This window comes from Macrotis lagotis, chromosome 7 (assembly GCF_037893015.1).
Source record: "Macrotis lagotis isolate mMagLag1 chromosome 7, bilby.v1.9.chrom.fasta, whole genome shotgun sequence".
NCBI lineage: Eukaryota > Metazoa > Chordata > Mammalia > Peramelemorphia > Peramelidae > Macrotis > Macrotis lagotis.
In genome coordinates this window covers 53,181,451-53,199,808 of record NC_133664.1, presented here as the reverse complement: position 1 = coordinate 53,199,808, position 18,358 = coordinate 53,181,451, and the positions used below count along the sequence as shown (strand labels likewise).

The 18,358-nt window shown below is 35.4% G+C and overlaps 1 protein-coding gene across 4 annotated transcripts in view; it reads right to left on the bottom strand.

The window, feature by feature from the left end:
- Nucleotides 1-18,358, bottom strand: part of ABCB1 (ATP binding cassette subfamily B member 1) — a 199,455-nt gene that overhangs the window by 14,259 nt on the left and 166,838 nt on the right. For all 4 annotated transcript variants that reach the window (XM_074192893.1, XM_074192892.1, XM_074192894.1 and 1 more), the window contains 7 exons: nt 17,815-17,892; nt 15,002-15,085; nt 13,514-13,717; nt 8,548-8,648; nt 7,299-7,439; nt 2,841-2,997; nt 1,757-1,954 (listed from right to left, as the gene is read on the bottom strand). In XM_074192893.1, coding sequence (XP_074048994.1) covers nt 1,757-1,954; nt 2,841-2,997; nt 7,299-7,439; nt 8,548-8,648; nt 13,514-13,717; nt 15,002-15,085; nt 17,815-17,892 — 963 coding nt within the window. The remainder of the gene's footprint in view (nt 1-1,756; nt 1,955-2,840; nt 2,998-7,298; nt 7,440-8,547; nt 8,649-13,513; nt 13,718-15,001; nt 15,086-17,814; nt 17,893-18,358) is intronic.

The window sequence follows — 18,358 nt, the reverse complement described above, 5'->3', positions numbered from 1 at the left end:
CAATAAGTATTTATTGAGCACCCACAATGTACAAAATCCTGGGGATAAAAGTCAAAAATGAAACACATCCTTTTCCTCAAATATGCCCTATGCATGTGTCTTCCTATATGTTTAGTTAAAGAAGTTAATATATGAATACATATGTATATGTGGAATAAATATAAAATAAGTATAAGGTGTTTTAGAGAGGAAGAACACTAAAAAAAAATTGGCAAGAGGTGGAGAGAGAATCAGAAAAGGCTTCATATATAATAGATAGTATATGAGCTAGCACAGGGTTTCTTAACCTGGAGTCTATCAATACTCTAAAAAATTTTGACAACTAAATCATTATTTCCTTTGTAATGTATCATATTTTGCTTTATGCATTTAAAAACATTTTTCTAATAGGGAGTTTATAGGCCAAGAGAATCACACACACACACACACACATACACAAGATCAAGAATCTCTAAACTTGTTATTTCAAAAGTAAAACTTGAATCTGAGTCTTTGTGACCTTAAGGATAAAGCTCTGTTCATTCTGCCATACTGTTTCTCATCCCTGAAGGGATTTAATCAAGTTTTCCAACAGGGTAAATGAGAGAGAATCTCTGAGAAAGGCACCAGTAGTAAGCAGAACTAGGAAAGGCTTCTTATAGAATGTGGACTCAAGGAGAGATAGAATTCTAGTTATTCTGTAGGAATGGTGATAAATCTGAATTGCTGAAGGAAGCGTCTCACTTGGGGTTCCTTATACAAGTAAAATAATGGGTCAATTTTCCTAGTTATGATTACACACTTCTGTATTATACAATGCACAAAATATAACAAATCAATAGTGTATATGTTATTGACTATTAGATGATGCAGTGGAAAGAGCACCAATCTTGGAGTCAGGATGACCTGAGTTCAAATTTGAACTCAGACACTGACAGTTACTAGCTGTGTGATCTTGAGCTAGTCACTTAACCCTAATTGCCTCAGACTCAGGGCCATGTCTAGTCTTCCTAATTCATATCTAACCACTGGACCTAGTTGACTCCAGAAAAGAAAGTGAGATAAGCTCAGCACAGCACCCCCCCCCCCCCCCCCACTCTAATCTAACTCATGTGTCTGTCATGTCATCACCTTCCTAATGTCATGGTCTTCTTCGAGAATGAAGGACAAATATCAATCATCAATCAATGTATTTAAGGTTTCTAACTATACGGTCTTTTTACTTTATCACTACTCTCTTTGTCTTCTGTCTCTCCACCCTCTGACCATTCCTACATTGGGCTGTCAGACCAGTCTCCTTAAAACATTATTCCTTTGTATATATTAAACTTTTTGCAATGCCAAAAAGTAGCTCTCCAATATTCTATACAATACATTACCTGACCTCTCCCTCAAATCATTCTATGAATGGGCTCCAAATGATCTTGAAAAGCAAGACTAATATTGGAGAAGAAACAACATGGAATTGGAAACAGGCTTGACTCTGCCACCAATAATTGGGTGACCTGGCTAAGTAATTTTTAACACCAGGAGCCCTCATTTCCTCCTTTATAAAATGAGGAGGTTGGATTGAATGACCTCTAACGTTTCTTTTGGTTCTAAATCTTGGATCCTAAGATCTTTTCCCATCTTGGAAATTTTATACCTCAGGAAAAGACTTTGGTTAATCAGAGGACTTCTGTGATAAAATCCTGAAAATTACTTTGTAAAGCAAACAAGGCACTTGAATTGAGACACACAATTTCATGGTCTGATAGGATGAGGACAGTTCACTTACTACTTCTCCAGCCAGGGGATCATAGAACCTCTCGAGGAGTTGGACCACAGTACTCTTCCCACAACCGCTGCTGCCCACGAGAGCCAAGGTCTGACCCTTCTTCACCTCCAGGGACAGCCCTTGAAGCACAGGGAGGTCAGGTCGGGTAGGATAGTTGAATACAACTCCATTTAATGACACATTTCCTTCAAACATTTCCTAAAATCCAAATAAAATTTTGAGCAAAAAAGGGTTAGAGGTTAATTCTTTTCTCCTGCCTTGTGAGAAGCTATTTTTTAAAACTATTTTAATTAATTAACTATTAATTTTCAGACATGCTAAGACTCAATAAGTGCAAGCAACCCATTAACAATATATTTTTTTTAATTAAGGCAAATCAGTCATCTAGATGTCTCTGTGGATAGAGTATTGACCTTGAAGTCAGAAGAACCTGAGTTCAATTCTAGCCTCAGATACTTACTGACTGTGTGACCCTGCACAAGTCATTTAATCCGAGTGCCTCAAAAATAAATAAATAAATAAACAAATAAATTAAGGCAAATCATTCCTTTAAATAATATTACAATGATAAATTCTGATATGAAAAGGTTTACTGTCTTTAAGAGGTGTCTTCTAATTGACATTAGTGAAAATAAAAATACCTGTATTTTATATATAATGTATATATTACCTATTTTATAGTAATGTATATTTTATATAAACCATACATTTATATATTTTATATACAAAATGTATTCATTTAAATGTATATTTTATATTCTATTATACAAAATAAAATATGTATACATTAAAAACCTACACTAAGTAACTAGTTTCTTTAAAAAAAATTTCTCTTGGTGTTCTAGAAAATTATATTTATATCAACAACAAGCATAAAGGGCAAGTTCCATTGATTTGGTAACATAATTTCATTCAACAAACATTCATTAAGTACCTATTGTCTACAAAGTACCTAGGCTGGACACTGGAAAGACAAAAAAAAAATGAAATTCTTTGTTCTGGAGGCAGTGACATTTTACCATATAATCAAATTAGCAAATGAAGAGTCAATATGCAAATCATAAATTCCAGAGGTAAAACTGACCAGCTTTTCCCCCTCCTCACTGTAGCTGTCTATCAAAGGTTTTTGTTCCAGGAGCATAATGATGTGAGATGCTGATATTTTGGCTTTGGCATAGTCTGGTGCAAATGAACTTGTCTGCCCCAATGCCATGGCACCAAATACGATGGCTGAAAACACCCTGTAAAAGACCAAAGGTTTAAAAAATCATGATCACAGTGATCTCAATTTAACATTTCTTCACCTTGAAACAATAGGTCTAATTATAATAGAAGTAAAAAAAAATAAGTCCCTTTGCCCAAGTCCCATTTGTGAATTCTAGAATCACCATACCCTATATCAATGGAGAGGAGAGAAAATGATTCTCATGGAGATCTAGATAATTTCTGGGACAAGTATCAGAGATCTATAGCTATTGTTTTGATCTATAATTATTTAATCTATACATGATGAAATTGTACAATCATAGGAATGTAACTATAGCACCACTAACTAGCTGTAATGTTTGTAAAATGCTATGCATATATTATCTCACTTGATCCTCACAACAACCCTTTAAGGTTAAATGTTATTTCCCCTAATTCACAGATGAAGAAACTGAGACTGAGAGAGATACTAAAATGACTTGTCCAGAGGCAAACAGTAAGTATCTGAGACCAGATCTGAACTCTGATCGTCTTCACTTCAAGTATCATCAGTCACCTTGTCCAACTTTTAACTAATATAAAGATCTTTTCATTTCTAGCTAGTGGGAACATTCCTGAGGATGTCAGCCTTTTGTCACACAGATAAACAAAAAAAAACTCACCTTTTTTGGGGGGAAGGAAAAAAATCAGAATTAAGAGATTTAACTAGGGTCAAATAGCTAGTATCTGAGGACAAATTTGAACTCAGGGCCTCCTGACTTCATCTACTGCCCCTGTTCGCTTCTGAGAGATGATTTGCCTCCTTTTCATTTTCAGATAGCATTCTGACTTGCCCTAGAGTAAAAGGTATCCTTATTACAGCTCTTTTATTGTCTCGTGCCCTCTATCATTCCCATTCCCTTTCCCTACTTCAGCCTTCTCTATGATAAATATTTTTCATTAATCCTATTAATTCTCATATGACATGGAGCTGAGATTCTCACCATTTGTTTTTTCCCTCCTATATTGTCCAAATTTGTCAGTGACTCTCAAGCTGTGGTACCCAGAACTGAACATAATATTCTAGATACAATCTAAGTAGTCCAAGACACAGGAGCATTATCAGTACCATGATCTGGATACCTACTTCCATTAGGTGTCCAGACTAAGATTACATTATCTATATTAGCAGCTGAGGCACATTGCTGGCTCATAGTGCAGGATTTGTGTTCAATTAGTCTCCCACAAATCTGTCATTTTTACATTAACTGCTTTCTCCCATCCAATACTTAGATAATTAAAAATTTAAACCTACTACAAGAGTAGCAAAAACTTCCAATGAGTCAATGCTTTTCCTCAGAGAGAAGAAATATATAATTATCTTATCAGAGACCTGATGGCAAAGATAACCAATTTTGATTTCCCCTGCTATAAAAATAATCTGTATTTTTTTGTGGATACATATAAAAAAATTCATTTCTGCCAGAGGTAGAACTGGAATTAAGTTCAGAGTCCAACTACTCCTACATTATGCTTTTATATTTGATAGAAGTAAGGTTTGGTGTCTATTCCAGAGTCACACAAAGAATATCAGAAGTAGGATTTTCACCTAGGTCTTCCTGAATCCTAATCCAGCATTCTAACCATGATGCCAAGATATCTCTCTCTCTCTCATATGAAGATATTTCAGAATCTCTCTATCTCTCAACTCTAGCACCTCTAGGTGGTACTTCAACCCCAATGTCTAATATCAATTTTATATATGCTTATAGATTGGCATGCTATTTTCTTCAAATAGAATGTAAGTTTCTTTTTTTAAATTTCTTTAAATTTTTTTTCCAATTTTATGCATAGTTTTCAACTTGCACCCTTTCAAGCATGCTTTTGAGTTCCATGTTTTTCTACCCTCCTATCTTCCTTCTCCCTCCCCATGACAGTGAGCAATCTGATATAGATTGGACATGTACAACTGTATTTTAACATAATTCCATATTAATCATGCTGTGAAAGAAGAATTAGAACTAAGAGGATCTTGACTCCACCCAGGAAATCAGAATGTAAGTTTTTTTAGGGTAGGGAGAAAGAAAGAAAAAGCATAAAAGAAGTTTTAAAAATGAACAGAGTATGCTTTGCTCTGCATTCAGACTTCACACTTTTTTCTCTAGATGTGGATGGCATTTTCCATAACAAGTCTCTCAGGATTGTTCTTGATCAATGAAATGTTGAGGAGCTCATCATAGCTGATCATTTCACAATGTTGCTGTAAATGTGTATAATTTTCTCCTGGTTCTGCTCGCTTCATTCAGAATAGTTCATACACACCTTTCTAGGTTTTTCTGAGGTCTGGTCATGATTTCTTTTTATGCATCTCTTGAACTTTGTGTTTGAAGATCAAATTTTCTGTTCAGTTTTTGTCTTTTTATCAGATAAGTCTTATTTTGTTGAAAATCCATCTTTCTCCCTGAAAGAAGATGCTATAGAAAATGTGGGGTAGTTGATTCTTGGGTGTATTCCAAGCTTCTCTGCCCTCCAAAATATTATATTCCAGGCCCTCTGATCCTGTAATACTGAAGTTGACAAGTCCTGTGTAATCGTGACTGTGGCTACCTGATATCCGAATTTCTTCTTTTTTGGCTGCTTGCAATATTTTGTCCTTTAAGTTGACAATTTTGATTCCTTGGAGTGTTTATTTTTGGAATCGTTTTCTAGGAGTATTTGATGGATTCCTTCAAAGGATATTTTATCTTTTTTGTTCTAGGGCAGTTTTCCTTGGTAATTTCCTGAAAGATATTTTACATGTTCTTTTTTTGATCTTGGCTTTCTGGTTGACCAATAATTAGTAAATTATCTCTTCTGGATCTATTTTCCAGGTCAGTCATTTTTTTCCTAAGAGATTCTTCTATTTTTTTCCATTTTTTTGTTTTGTTTGATGGAATCTTTATGTCCCATAGAGTTATGTTTCCATTTTTCCAATTCTCATTTTTTTAAAGTTTTATTTTCTTTAGTTAGCTTTTGCCTTTCCTTTTCCAGCTGGTTAATTTAACTTTTGGATGAGTTTTCCAATAGTCAATTTTACTTTTAAAAGAATTTTCTTTTTTTTCCATTTGGCCAATTTTACTTTTAAAGGTATTGTTTTCTCCAGCCAATTTCTCATAATTCTTCATGACTCATTTCTTTTCTTAATTTTTCTTCTTCCTCTCTTATTTGGTTTTTTAAAATTCTTTTTGACCTCTTCCAAGAGGTCTTTTTGTCTTTGAGACCAATTCACAATTACCTCTGAAGCTTCATATGTAAGCATTTATCACTGCTTTCCTCTTTTGAGATGGCATTTTTAACTTCCCTATCAGAATAATAGCTTTCTATAGTTATTGCTCCTTTTTCTTTTTTTCTCATTTTGATGGTTGAGCTTTGCTCCTGAGGCACCGGGGTACTGTCCCAAGCTTTTTGTGGTGGGAATCAGGAGGTAGGGGGAGGTATCTAGTCTATAACTTTCCTCCCTGGATTCTTAGGTGCTTGTGTTTACCATTCTAGTACTATCTGGATGTATCAATGTCCCCAAATTCAAACTTTGACTTCCAAGCTGGGGTTGGGACCCTTACTACTGGTCTGCTGTACAGCTGGCCTACTGAGCCTGGACCTGATGCTGCACTATGGCTAGGAACCTCTCACTGGCTTCCCAGCTCTCTCGCCTATCCTGAACTACAGTCCCCTTTTACCCATATGAAAAAGTTCTTTCAAGCTATCTTGAACTGAAAAGTTGTTTCACTCCATTTATAAGCTCTAGGGTCTATTTAGAGGCTTCATTTAAAGTTGCTTCAGGAAAAGCTTTGGGAACTTCCTAGCTTTACACCATCATCTTGGCTCCAACCAGAAAGTTAGAAAGTTTCTTTAGGGTAGGGACTATTTCATTTTTGTGTTTACAGACCTACTTTATAGCAGAGTCTGGCACATAATAGGTACTGGATAAATATTGCTCCATTGATGGATTAAACACAACTGAAACCACAGGTAAATCAATGAGTGCCACTGATTTCATGGGTAACATGAGAAGTTTGAATGAAATGATATCCAATGTCATCTTACAACTCTTTGTTGTTAGACTTCAAAATTTCCCCTTCCCAATTAAATTTAAAGAGGGCATTTGAATTTCTCCCTCATCTTCAGGTATTTCCCAAAGGAATGAAAACCCTTTGAAAGTCTCCAGAAATGTCACTTTGAAACAGTTATCTAAAGTCCCTAGAACTTGTCTTCCATAATCATGACAGAAATACCACAACAATTCTATTTGTCTCAGATTTTTTACTTTAATTCTAGAACATATCACAAGCATAATGCAGAAACAAACTGAGATACTTACAGAAGCACATCTTCAAAATTCATATGTCTATTTGCCACCAAGTAGGCACCAAACCGGAAACAAGCAGCATAGGAAAAATACATTATTGCTTGGGTGAGAGAAAAAGTAATGCCAAAGATGTGTGCTTTCTTCACAGAATTTCTGAAAGGAATATTTAAAAAATGAATCATGGCCCTCAGGGAAGAACAAGTAAATTTAGTATAATGATGTACTTTTAAATCAAGAGTCTATGCCAACACTTATGAGTCAGATTCAATAATGGAATGAGGCATTAGTTATCTGTGCATTCTTCTAAAGGGAAAAGCTTTTCTTTTCAGAACCAAACCAAAATAACTGGTTTTGTCTTTTTTTAAAAAAAAATTCAATTAATTCTTATTAAATGATGAACTATTTAGTCATCATGAAGTGAATTGAGAGCAGGTCACTGCCCCCTTGAAATTTGTTACACTTCTTCCACTAGGTAAACTACTTCCTCTCCTTCTGACCACAAATACCTTGTGTTTATTATCATTGTATTGATTCCATCTATACTAGTACACATACTTATTGTCTCCCTAGTAGAATATATAATCTCCTTGAGAGGAGAGTGTTTCAATTTTTTTTGTGTTGGTATGCCACTCCCATGGCACAAAGTTGGAGTTTAAAATGCTTTGAAATGATTGGTAAGGAAAGGAAGCAGTACTAGATAATGAAGAGAAGAAAATTCTGGGAGGTGAAGGGGAAATGTAAATACTCAAGGAAGAGAACAGAGAAAGAGAAGGAGAAGATGGAAAAAGTGATAGTAGTGGCTACTATCAAGGAATTCTTTGTGTCACTGCTACCATAGGATGCTGTGACTAGAACTATTGATCTTGAGGGCCCAATGAATTTCCATGAGCTAACCAGAAATTCTCAGTCAGAGATTCTGAGGGAATAACAAAGAAAAATAGATATGATAGGATGATATCCAATCATTTCAGGCACAGCTATCAAGGCAGGAGTTCTTAAAGATTTGGTCTACAAGGACACATATACACACACATACAGCAACTGATTTTTGTGATCTAAACAAAGTCAGTCCTAAAAGAATACTAATTAAAACACTGATGCCATAATCATTAAATTGCTAGTAAGCTTCCCATTCTAGAGGTACAACTTTGCCATAGGAAAAAAAAGTCTTAAAATGGCCTTTGTAATTAAAAGTAGACCCAGCTTTTCTCCCTGTCACCCTCCTTACTCTGCCATGCCATCCCATTTCATCCTTCATTACCTGTATGGTCCCTGCAAGCTCTGTCGATACATATATTCAAACTTTTTCTCCTTAGTCAGAGAAACAACAGTTCTGAAATTTTCTATTGCTTCAGTAGCGATCTGTATAAGACAACATAAGAAAGTCAAAAGTTAATAAGACAGCATAAAAAATCTGCCTAAGATAGCATAAGAAAGTCAAAATAATCTGCATCTCATAATCATGGACTCACTCCAGAATTCATTCTTCTCTTATTCAGTTTTTTCAATATGGACAGCACAATTACTCCCCATTTGATCACTGAATCACAGAGTTATCTGATTATAAGAACAATCCAAACTAAGCTGGGTGAGGAACCCTGAGAATCCACTTCCCATAAAATATAAGTAAGTATTGGTACAGCGAGTGGTGACACATATTCTTAGTTGAATGTATGAAGGACAGTTAGATTGAGAGTTCTTAAGAAGACTGGTATTCTTTCCTGCTTTGAGAGATTTGTGATTCCAGAAATCCTAGGGATAATCTAGGGATGATTAGAGAGAATGAGACCAATTTTGGAAGGAAGACATATCAGTGAAACTGCTTCCTTACCATGTTGCTGATTTCTAATTTGCCTCCCTAAAAACTTCAGGGAATTTCCCATTGGGTGAGATCAGGGACTTTCTCTTGATTGAACAGAGGTTCTATTTAAAGAGCTCATTGACTCTTTTGCATTTTCAGGTCCATTCTAATTCTAATAATGTCTTTGATTTCTGCTCCCTGTTGGCTTGAAAAATTGATGGGAAGTGACCAAGTCAATGGGTATAAGTTTAGATTACTACTTCCCCTTTAAGGGACAGTAACCAAATAACCGAATAGTTTTTACTTCTAAAAATCTTCCCCTATTATTAACAATATTTACAGGGGCAATAAGGCACAATTCTTGTCTGGTAGGCTTCTCTGAGAAAAATATAGTGTTAAGTCTCATAGCCCCTCCTCTTGTTCCCCCTCAAGGCAGGGATTTCAGATTCCTTGGAGAGGGGTAGGCATAATTCCAGAGACATCCATCAATGCTAATGCCTTCTCTCAGAGATTTACTTTATATGGATCTTGTCTATACATAGTTGTTTTCTGGTTGTTTCCTGCATCAGACAATGAGCTCTTTGAAGGGAAGGGCCTAGTTTTGCCTTTCTTGGATCCTCAGAGCTTAGCAAAAAGTCATAGTTTGAAGTAAGTTCTTAATAAATGCTTGTTGATTTAACTTGAAAAAAAATGCCCCCCCCAAGCTTCTTGTCTGTAAGTGTAGATATGCCAAGTGAACATATTCATACCTACATAGGGATAAAGGAATCTGAAAGGTCATCAAGAATCTAACTTCCTCATTTCACCAATAAGGCAACTGAGGCCCTAAGGGATTAGGGAATTTGTCCAAGGTTAAACTGCTGGCAGAATTGGGACTAGATTCAGTTTTTTTTTTTTTGACTCACTATTTTAAAGTTCCTTCTACTGCAAAATTTCACATTTTAATTGATTAATTACTCAGCTGAGTTAGATCAATAATTCCCTTGTATATTTTCTCATATGACTCAAGTTTTAAACAAGACTATGATGCTTTCAAAATAATAAATGTAAGAATCCTCAGAAGACAAATTATGGTGTCTATAAATATAGTTACAGTATCTGGAAGCATTTTGTATATTAAGTATTTATTCTTTCCCTGGGAGTATAAATTATGCTTTCTAATCTCCTGTTTCACCCCAGAATATGCAAAACTAAAAATAATCTGGTAGTTAAAGAGATTTACTCTAGGCTCCAAAACTTTTCATTAAATCTCTTCTACCTGCATCAACTTGCTACCTCAGGGACACTGAGATTCCTCATAATTAAACATCTCATCATGACTTCTCTAAAATTAAGAAATAACCATTTAAGGGAGTGGTAGGTTGCAGATTTGAAGACTTTCATAAAAAAAAATTTGTAATTTTGTCTTTTTGAGGGGCGGCTAGGTGGTGCAGTGGATAAAGCACCAGCCCTGGAGTCAGGAGTACCTGGGTTCAAATCTGGTCTCAAACACTTAATAATTACCTAGTTGTGTGGCCTTGGGCAAAGCCAATTAACCCCATTCACCTTACCAAAAAAACCTAAAAAAATTTGTCTTTTTGAGATCTGTGAGGACAAAGGAATTTGTGGTAGGGAAGGGAAATAATAATAATAATAATAACAGAAGTATTTATATTTTACTTTATAATTTGTAAATATTATCTGATTTTGTCCTCCTAACAATACAGGGAAGTAGGTGCCATTATCACTTCCATTTCATGGAAGGAGAAATAGTGGCAGACAGAGTCACCAATAGTGACTTGCCCAGGGTGACTGTGGCTAGTAAGTGTTCAGATTGTGAAGGTCTCTATATACCAAACAGAGGAATTTGTATTTTATCATTTCAATTCCAAAGATTAAAAGAAAATTCTTTGACTTAGCTCTTACTCCATTTGAAGTCTTACTACATATTGAAATGTGAAGGTTTTAACAAATACATTTTCAGTTTTCTAATCTTACTTTCAGCAGCTGGTCAACTCTTGTACACAGGATAATCAGTTACTTTTGAAAAAAATTACAAAAGTAGGAATACGTATGAGTCACTCTAAACAAAATCATATAATCACATAATGATGAAAGAATTTATTGTCTAGGAGAATGAAATAATTAAAGAAAAGCTTAACTAGTGCCCTGAGATAATACTTTCTAAGTAGCATTTAGGGTTTCCTATGGAAATCTTTTTATACCACACAGTTGAGGAAAAAGGGAAATGATAAACAGAGCTTCTAACAGAGCTAATTGTCTCATCACATCTATCCATTCCCTACTCGCCTCAACTGTTACAGAAACAGGTTTTTCAACTTTTAAAAGACCAAAAAGATAAAATGTTTGTGTCCCTACAACACTGGAAATGACTTTTAAAAATGGATTGACAGGTTATATCTCTCTTCTGATAAAAGATGACTGTTCAGAGTCATGTGAGCTGGCTCTTCCCTATCACTTTCAAAAACTGACCTCTTGCCACTATAAGAATCAAAAAGCTACCAGGAATGCATCTGTCCTTATTCCCTTTTTTCTCATTTTCCTTGATGGTGAAAGGTTAAGAATAGTAGTGAAACCACAGTTTAGGATTGCTTTTCCTCTAGAGTCCCCATATAAGACATAACAAAAGCTCTTCAATACTAAGCTTTCAGATATGTTATTTATTCCTAGATTTTTACATTGCTTCTACAGATAAAAAAAACCTAAGTATAGAACTTACTTTATTAAGCATTTGATTGCAAGGATTTTATTCACATATTGGTCTTCCTCATCTCTCTTCCCTGTGATACAGTTACCACTTGGGTGTAGGGAATCACAATCTGGATTATTATAATAGACATGTGTTTGATCTCCTTGCCATCGGGCTCTCCCCACTTTACCCATCTTTCACTGACCACATCAGTCTCATTCAATAAACCCTAATCCCTCTCTATTATCTCCAGGATCAAGTAGAGAATCCTGTTTGGCTTTTTTCCAAATCTCTCATAGCCTCGTCTCTTCCTACTGATATTTACTCCCCTCTAGGTACTCTATGATCAAGGGGCACTGGTTTCCAGTGACAAGACACTCTACCTTGACCCTATGCACTGTCACTCAAATTTAAAATTCTCTCTTCTTCAGGACTTCCAGGGTTCCCTTCAAGTCTCAACTCAAATTCTACCTTCTGTAAGAACTCTCTCCTGATCTTCTTTAATATTAGTGCCTTCCCTCTGAGATAATTTCCAAATTATCCTTTGTGTCTGTGTCTGTGTGAGTACATCTCTTTGGATATAGTTTGTCCAAAAGTATTTACTTGTTATCTCCCCAAATAGGCTGTGAACTCCTTGAAGGCAAGAACTGATTTTGCTTTAATTTGTATTCCCAGAGCTTAGCACAGGGTCTGGTCCACCAAAAGTTTTAAATGTTTGTTGATCTGATTTGGCATAAACATGCTGATCTTCATAAACTGACCATGTCAAAGTCCAGGATTGGTTTCAGAGCTTGGAGCTCAGATTAATTCAACACAATCACAGGTGCAAAAATTAGTGGGGGAGAGTGCCCATCTTCAATCAATCAGCTCTGCATATCACAAATACCAATCATCACCACTGCTGTGCTGCTGGGTTAGAGGATTATGCTTCCCAACCAGTCATTACACATGGACATTGTTAAGATCAGACCATTGCTTTACCATAAAACCATCCAACTAAACAACTATTTTTTACATTTTCTCTATTCAACTGCTCTTTGACAACCTTTCCTCTTACATTCCATTTCAGCAGACCCAAACAAAGATATAGAGTTTTACCAAACTTGATAATGGAAAAAATAATCAAACTAAATAAAAAAGAAAGTTCATGTTGAATTATACTCCAAAGTTTGCAATTAAAAATATCCAAACATTTATAAATATTATTTGTAGTAATAATAAGCTGAAAACATTCCAATACTCCATTGTTTTTGTTTGTTTAGTTAAACAGACCTGGAATATTAGATTCCTATTAAGAAAAATAAATATAAAGAAGGGGAGATATGGAAAATCTCATTTAAAATTTTGCAAAGAAAAATAAAACATACTGAGAATAGTATGTACACTGAGAAACTAAAATCATGCAAAGAATATCTTTTCCTTACATGTGAATACACAACTTGGAAAGGATTTTAGAGGTATTTATTGATAAATTCTTATCGTATATTTAAGAACATTTAACTGGTGGGTTATGTGATGTTAAATTAATTGATATTAAACATTTTTCTAAAACTAGACAAATTGTAGGAGATTGAAGGCAAAATATCATGAAGCCCTGGACTTCATTTTCTACCTAAGTGATGACAGTTCCCAAATCCAACAAGCAGACAATCTGGCCATTCTGAGGAATGACAGTGACTTCAAGGAATAAATGATCAGAAGCTATAAATAAACAGAGATAAACTTAATTTGACTGACCTTTCCAGCACCCTCTAATTCTTTTTTATCTTTCTGGGCATGTCCAGCCAACATTTTCATTTCAACAAGTCCTGCTATTGCAATGATGGGTACAATTGCTAAGAGCAAAAGTGTTAACTGCCAGCCATATATCAATGAGATGATAATTCCTGTCCCAAGATTAGCTATATTTTGGGCAATTATGGCCAGTCTGGCACCAGTAGCCTGGAAAACAAAGGTATTATAAAAAGTCAACAGGTTTATAGAAGAATTTAATCACATGAATCTCTAACTGATTATCTTGTTTGTGAAATAACAGAAATAGCTAGCATTTATATGACCCAATAAAGTTTGTAAAGTTCTTGACATATGCTAATTTATTCAATTCTTGCAACTATCAAGTGAGTCAGATATCATTATTATAACCATTTTACAAAGAGAAATGAGCTTAACTGACTGATCAAGGGTCATATCGTTAGTAACTGTGGCAAAATTCAAACTCTGGTCTGCCTGAGTACCATTTCTTCACTTTATCACTATTATACCAGGTAATGATAATAATTAAAAATAATTAATATTTAAATAGTACTTATATACTGGACACTGTGCTAACTCACATCAGAACAATACTTTAAGGTTTGGTTATTATTATCCTCATTTCACAGTCGAGGAAATAGGGGCAAACAGTGGCTAAGTGACTTGCTCAGGGTCATACAGTTGGTCTGTGCCTCAGGCAGGATTTGAATTCAGGTCTTCCTGTCTATAGGTACAGAGCTCTAGGTATTGTGCCTCCTAGTAAATAGCTGTATCACCTTGGGCAAAATCACTGAATCTGTCTTGGTTCTGTTTCCTCCCTTGTAAAAACTATGATCTCTAAGGTTTCTTGTAGTTCTAAAATACTATAAATCATTCATCTATAATCCTAATCCTCTAACCACTTCAAAGATCAAATCACCTACATTGTGAAAGTTACCTGAAGGCAGGATTGATGAGCTTCCTGAGGGAACAGGTATTTATATAGTCCCTAGCATGTACCAGATATTTTGTTAAACATTTTTTAAATGAAATATTAACTCATTTGATCCTTATAACAATCTCATAAGGTAGGCACTGTTGTTATTTCCATTTTACAGTTGAGGAATCTAAGATAAACAGAAGATAAGTGACTTGGCCAGGGGTCACATAGCTAAAGGAGTGGCTGAGGTGAGCCGAGAATTCAGCTTTTCTTGACTCCCAGGACTCTATCCACTGAGGTTAGAGAGACTCCTTTTCATGTTTGAGTCTCCAATGTCCAGTACTTATAAATAGTGGAAATTTAATAAAAGCTTATTGAATTGGTAGTCTCCAGACTTTACAATTTTTATAGCTTCTTCAGACATCATACACGTATATGTATTTAATAATTTTATAAAATGTTCTTAAATTGATAAAAATGTACAAAAGACTATCACTTTCTTACTTAACCCAAAGAATGTTAGGAACAAAGCTAACAGGAAACCTGATACTCACCCCCTTGACTTGAGAGGCATCATTAGCAAGTCTTGTCGTCAGAGCACCAGTGCTGTTTTTCGGGTCATCAAACCAGCTAACATCCTATAGCACAAAAGAAATTTTTCACTTGTAGGTAGAGAATATTGCATATTATATCCATTTTTAATGCTTCAGCTACTTTTGCTAAATTTTCTCCTCTTTAACCCTCCTTTCCTTCCCCTTAGATTTGGGATATGGTCAAAGAAAAGCCATGAATAAAATGAAAATGTAAAAATAAAGAATGAAATGAGTAGGAAACAAGAGACGTAGTTTACAATTCCAGTGATATTATTTTAAGGATGGCTTTGAGTAGATAAGTGATTCTGACTATTACAAATATCCATTAACTTTAAAGGGCATAGGAAGAAAGATACTATCTTTATCCAGAGAAAGAACTAATAAATACAAGTATATATAGAATAATTGCACACATGTACATACTATATATACATACTCTCTATGGTATGTATATACCATACCTATTTGGGTTTGATGGTAGCCTTCTCTAGGTTAGTGGGAGGGAAGAAAGAAAGGGAAAAAACATTTACACATTAACTTTTTTGAGTATTTGCAAGAAGAGGGAAGTAGTGGCTGGTATATTTGCAATTTCATGTGTTTCATCTTTTTTATGGAGATTCTTGTTTTATTTCATAAATTAAAAATAAATTTTTTAAAAAGAAAATCAATGAATGAACTTTGTATAAAACATCCAACTTTCCAACCTGGGTCTGTCCCTGCCTAGAATTAAAAGAGAGAGAAGGATGCCAAAGTGGCGGTTCTGATCTCTAACTTCTATTTCTCCTACTGCTCTCCCATTGTTCTCACCAGTCAATTCTCAAAGCATATACCATACTGACAGATAGTTTCTTCTGGGAAGACAGGTGGTGATTGGTCCCTCCTATGGACAATTCTAAAGCAATGAGAGATCTAGTCCATCCTTCTGATTATACAGATGGCAGGGTTAAAATTCTAATCTAGGTCCTCTGATTCCAGAGACAGTGCTCTCTTCACTGGTCCTATGCCATCCTCCTAAATGATGTGGATATATCCAACCAATACCAATGTTGACGAGAGAAAAATGGAGAATTTACTAAGTGCTGAACTTGGGAGACAGAAAGATCAGAGTTCAAAGCCAGATTAGACATCTATTAGCTGTATAACCTAAGAATGTCAATTAACCTTTCTCAGTTTCCTCATCTAAAAATAAGAAAGTTATATCTGCTAATTCTAAGACCCCCTCCATAGGAAGAAGACAGAGGATTGGAATGAAAGCATTAGGGACCAACTGCCAGACTAAATTGTCTCATATACCTTATAGGGTTCTTTTGAGGATCAAACAAGAGAATATGCATAAATTGCTTTCAGATGTTACTTGCTGTTTTACCTGATTTTCTGAGTAGTTAAATATTATATCTCTAAGTGGAAATAAAAGCTCATTGTGCCACTGGAATCTTTAAAAGATGTAAAAGAAAGAATGCTCAACTTGGAGGGTTGAAGTTCGGAGTTATATACCTTGAATTCAAATTCTGGTGGACATAAGGCCTTTTGAGATTATTTAAATCAAACCCCTCATTTTACCAGAGGGGTGAAGCCACTTGCCCAAGAAAGTTGACAGATTCAGAATTTGAACTCTGATCTTGGAACTCAATTCAAGAGTTAAAGACAAACCCCCTTCCACAGAAAGATCTACCCACCTTCTATAAGAAGACTTTCCCAGTCCCTTCCCTCTGACATCACCCCTCTTTTATTCAGACTGTATCTTTTTGCACATAACTGTTTACTTGTTGTCTACTCTTTGTAATTTTAAGACTCTCCTTGAGAGCAGAGATTTTTTTTCCTCTTTCTTTGTATTCTCAGTGATTATCACTGAGCTTGTGGTTGATAAATGCTAAATGGCTCACAGAAAGACCCCTGTCTTAAGTGTAATGGCCTGGATATCACACTTAACTATCTTTGTAATTTTGATAAATCATCTCTCTGGGTTTCTGTTTTTTTCCCTTGAACTCTAAATCACATCATACTTGAGTTAAGGAGGAATCAACTCTTTCAATCTTTTGGTAGTTTTCTAGATCTCTAACTAGCTGCGGTGTATCTGATGCACTTCACTCCTGCCATCAGAGAGCTATTTCATTCATCACACTGGATCACACTCTGGGATTACTGACAAGTTCTTAATAAATATCTCTTGGTCACATCTTTAAAAGTACCAGCTTTTTCTGATATATCCTAGGACTGAAAAAATTTTATATATGCTGCTCTAGGGTACAGTTTTTCTTCCCTTGAGGAAAGTACTCATCTCAAACCATAAAGAAATCTTTTTTTTTTAGATTTAGTAAACCCCTGTGGCAATTTCCAGTCTGTCTCCTCTATTTGAAAATGCAAAAGCAAGAGTGCTTCCAGCACCCAAGAATATTAGTGACCCAAACAAGAATGAACATGAAGTCTTATGCAGAAAGATTTTGAGTTTGTGGTAATATTCTAATTTTCCCATGATTGAATTTATCACTCTTCACTCAGGGATACAACCATGGTTCATTTGTAAAATGGTGGCAAAATTATCCTCAAAAAGAAAAGAAAGGGGGCGGCTAGGTGGTATAGTGGATAAAGCACTGGCCTTGGAGTCAGGAGTACCTGGGTTCAAATCCTTTCTCAGACACTTAATAATTGCCTAGCTGTGTGGCCTTGGGCAAGCCACTTAACCCCATTTGCCTTGCAAAAAAAAACCTTAAAAAAAAAAAAAAGAAAGGTGGCGGTCATTTTGTCAGCACTATCAATTTTTGGATTTAAAATACCTGTCTCAACATTGATTTAAAGGCCCTATAGCGAAGCCTTTTGGTAAGAATCTCTCCAGCTTTGCCAAATGTGAAGCCCTGTTGAGAAGAAAGAAAGAACACATTAGGGAAAGGAAGAGGAGAAGCCTTTATTATGCGGTCAGGCACTCTGCTAAGCACATGGCTTATTTATAAATATTACAATATTTAAAATTATTACCTCATTATATTTTCTGAAATGGAAGACTAGGGGCAGAGGTGGGGAACTTTAATGCCACAAGCACTTTAACAGCTCATCTAATTCCTAGCGTGGGTTTACCATATGACCTTAATGGATTAAATACTTCTCTTGGTCTAGACTTTTAGACCAGTCCCCTCATAGGATAAGCAGGCATATTTCTCCCACTGTGATTTTTGCTATTTAGACTTCTCTGTTTATCTATACTCTAGAACGGTAGCCTTCACAGCCATGGTTCAAGACACATTGTTTCAATGAAGTCTTCCTCAGTTATTCTAACTCTTCTAAGAACTTTCCCATTTGTGAATGTTTAGAATTCTAGTTGTT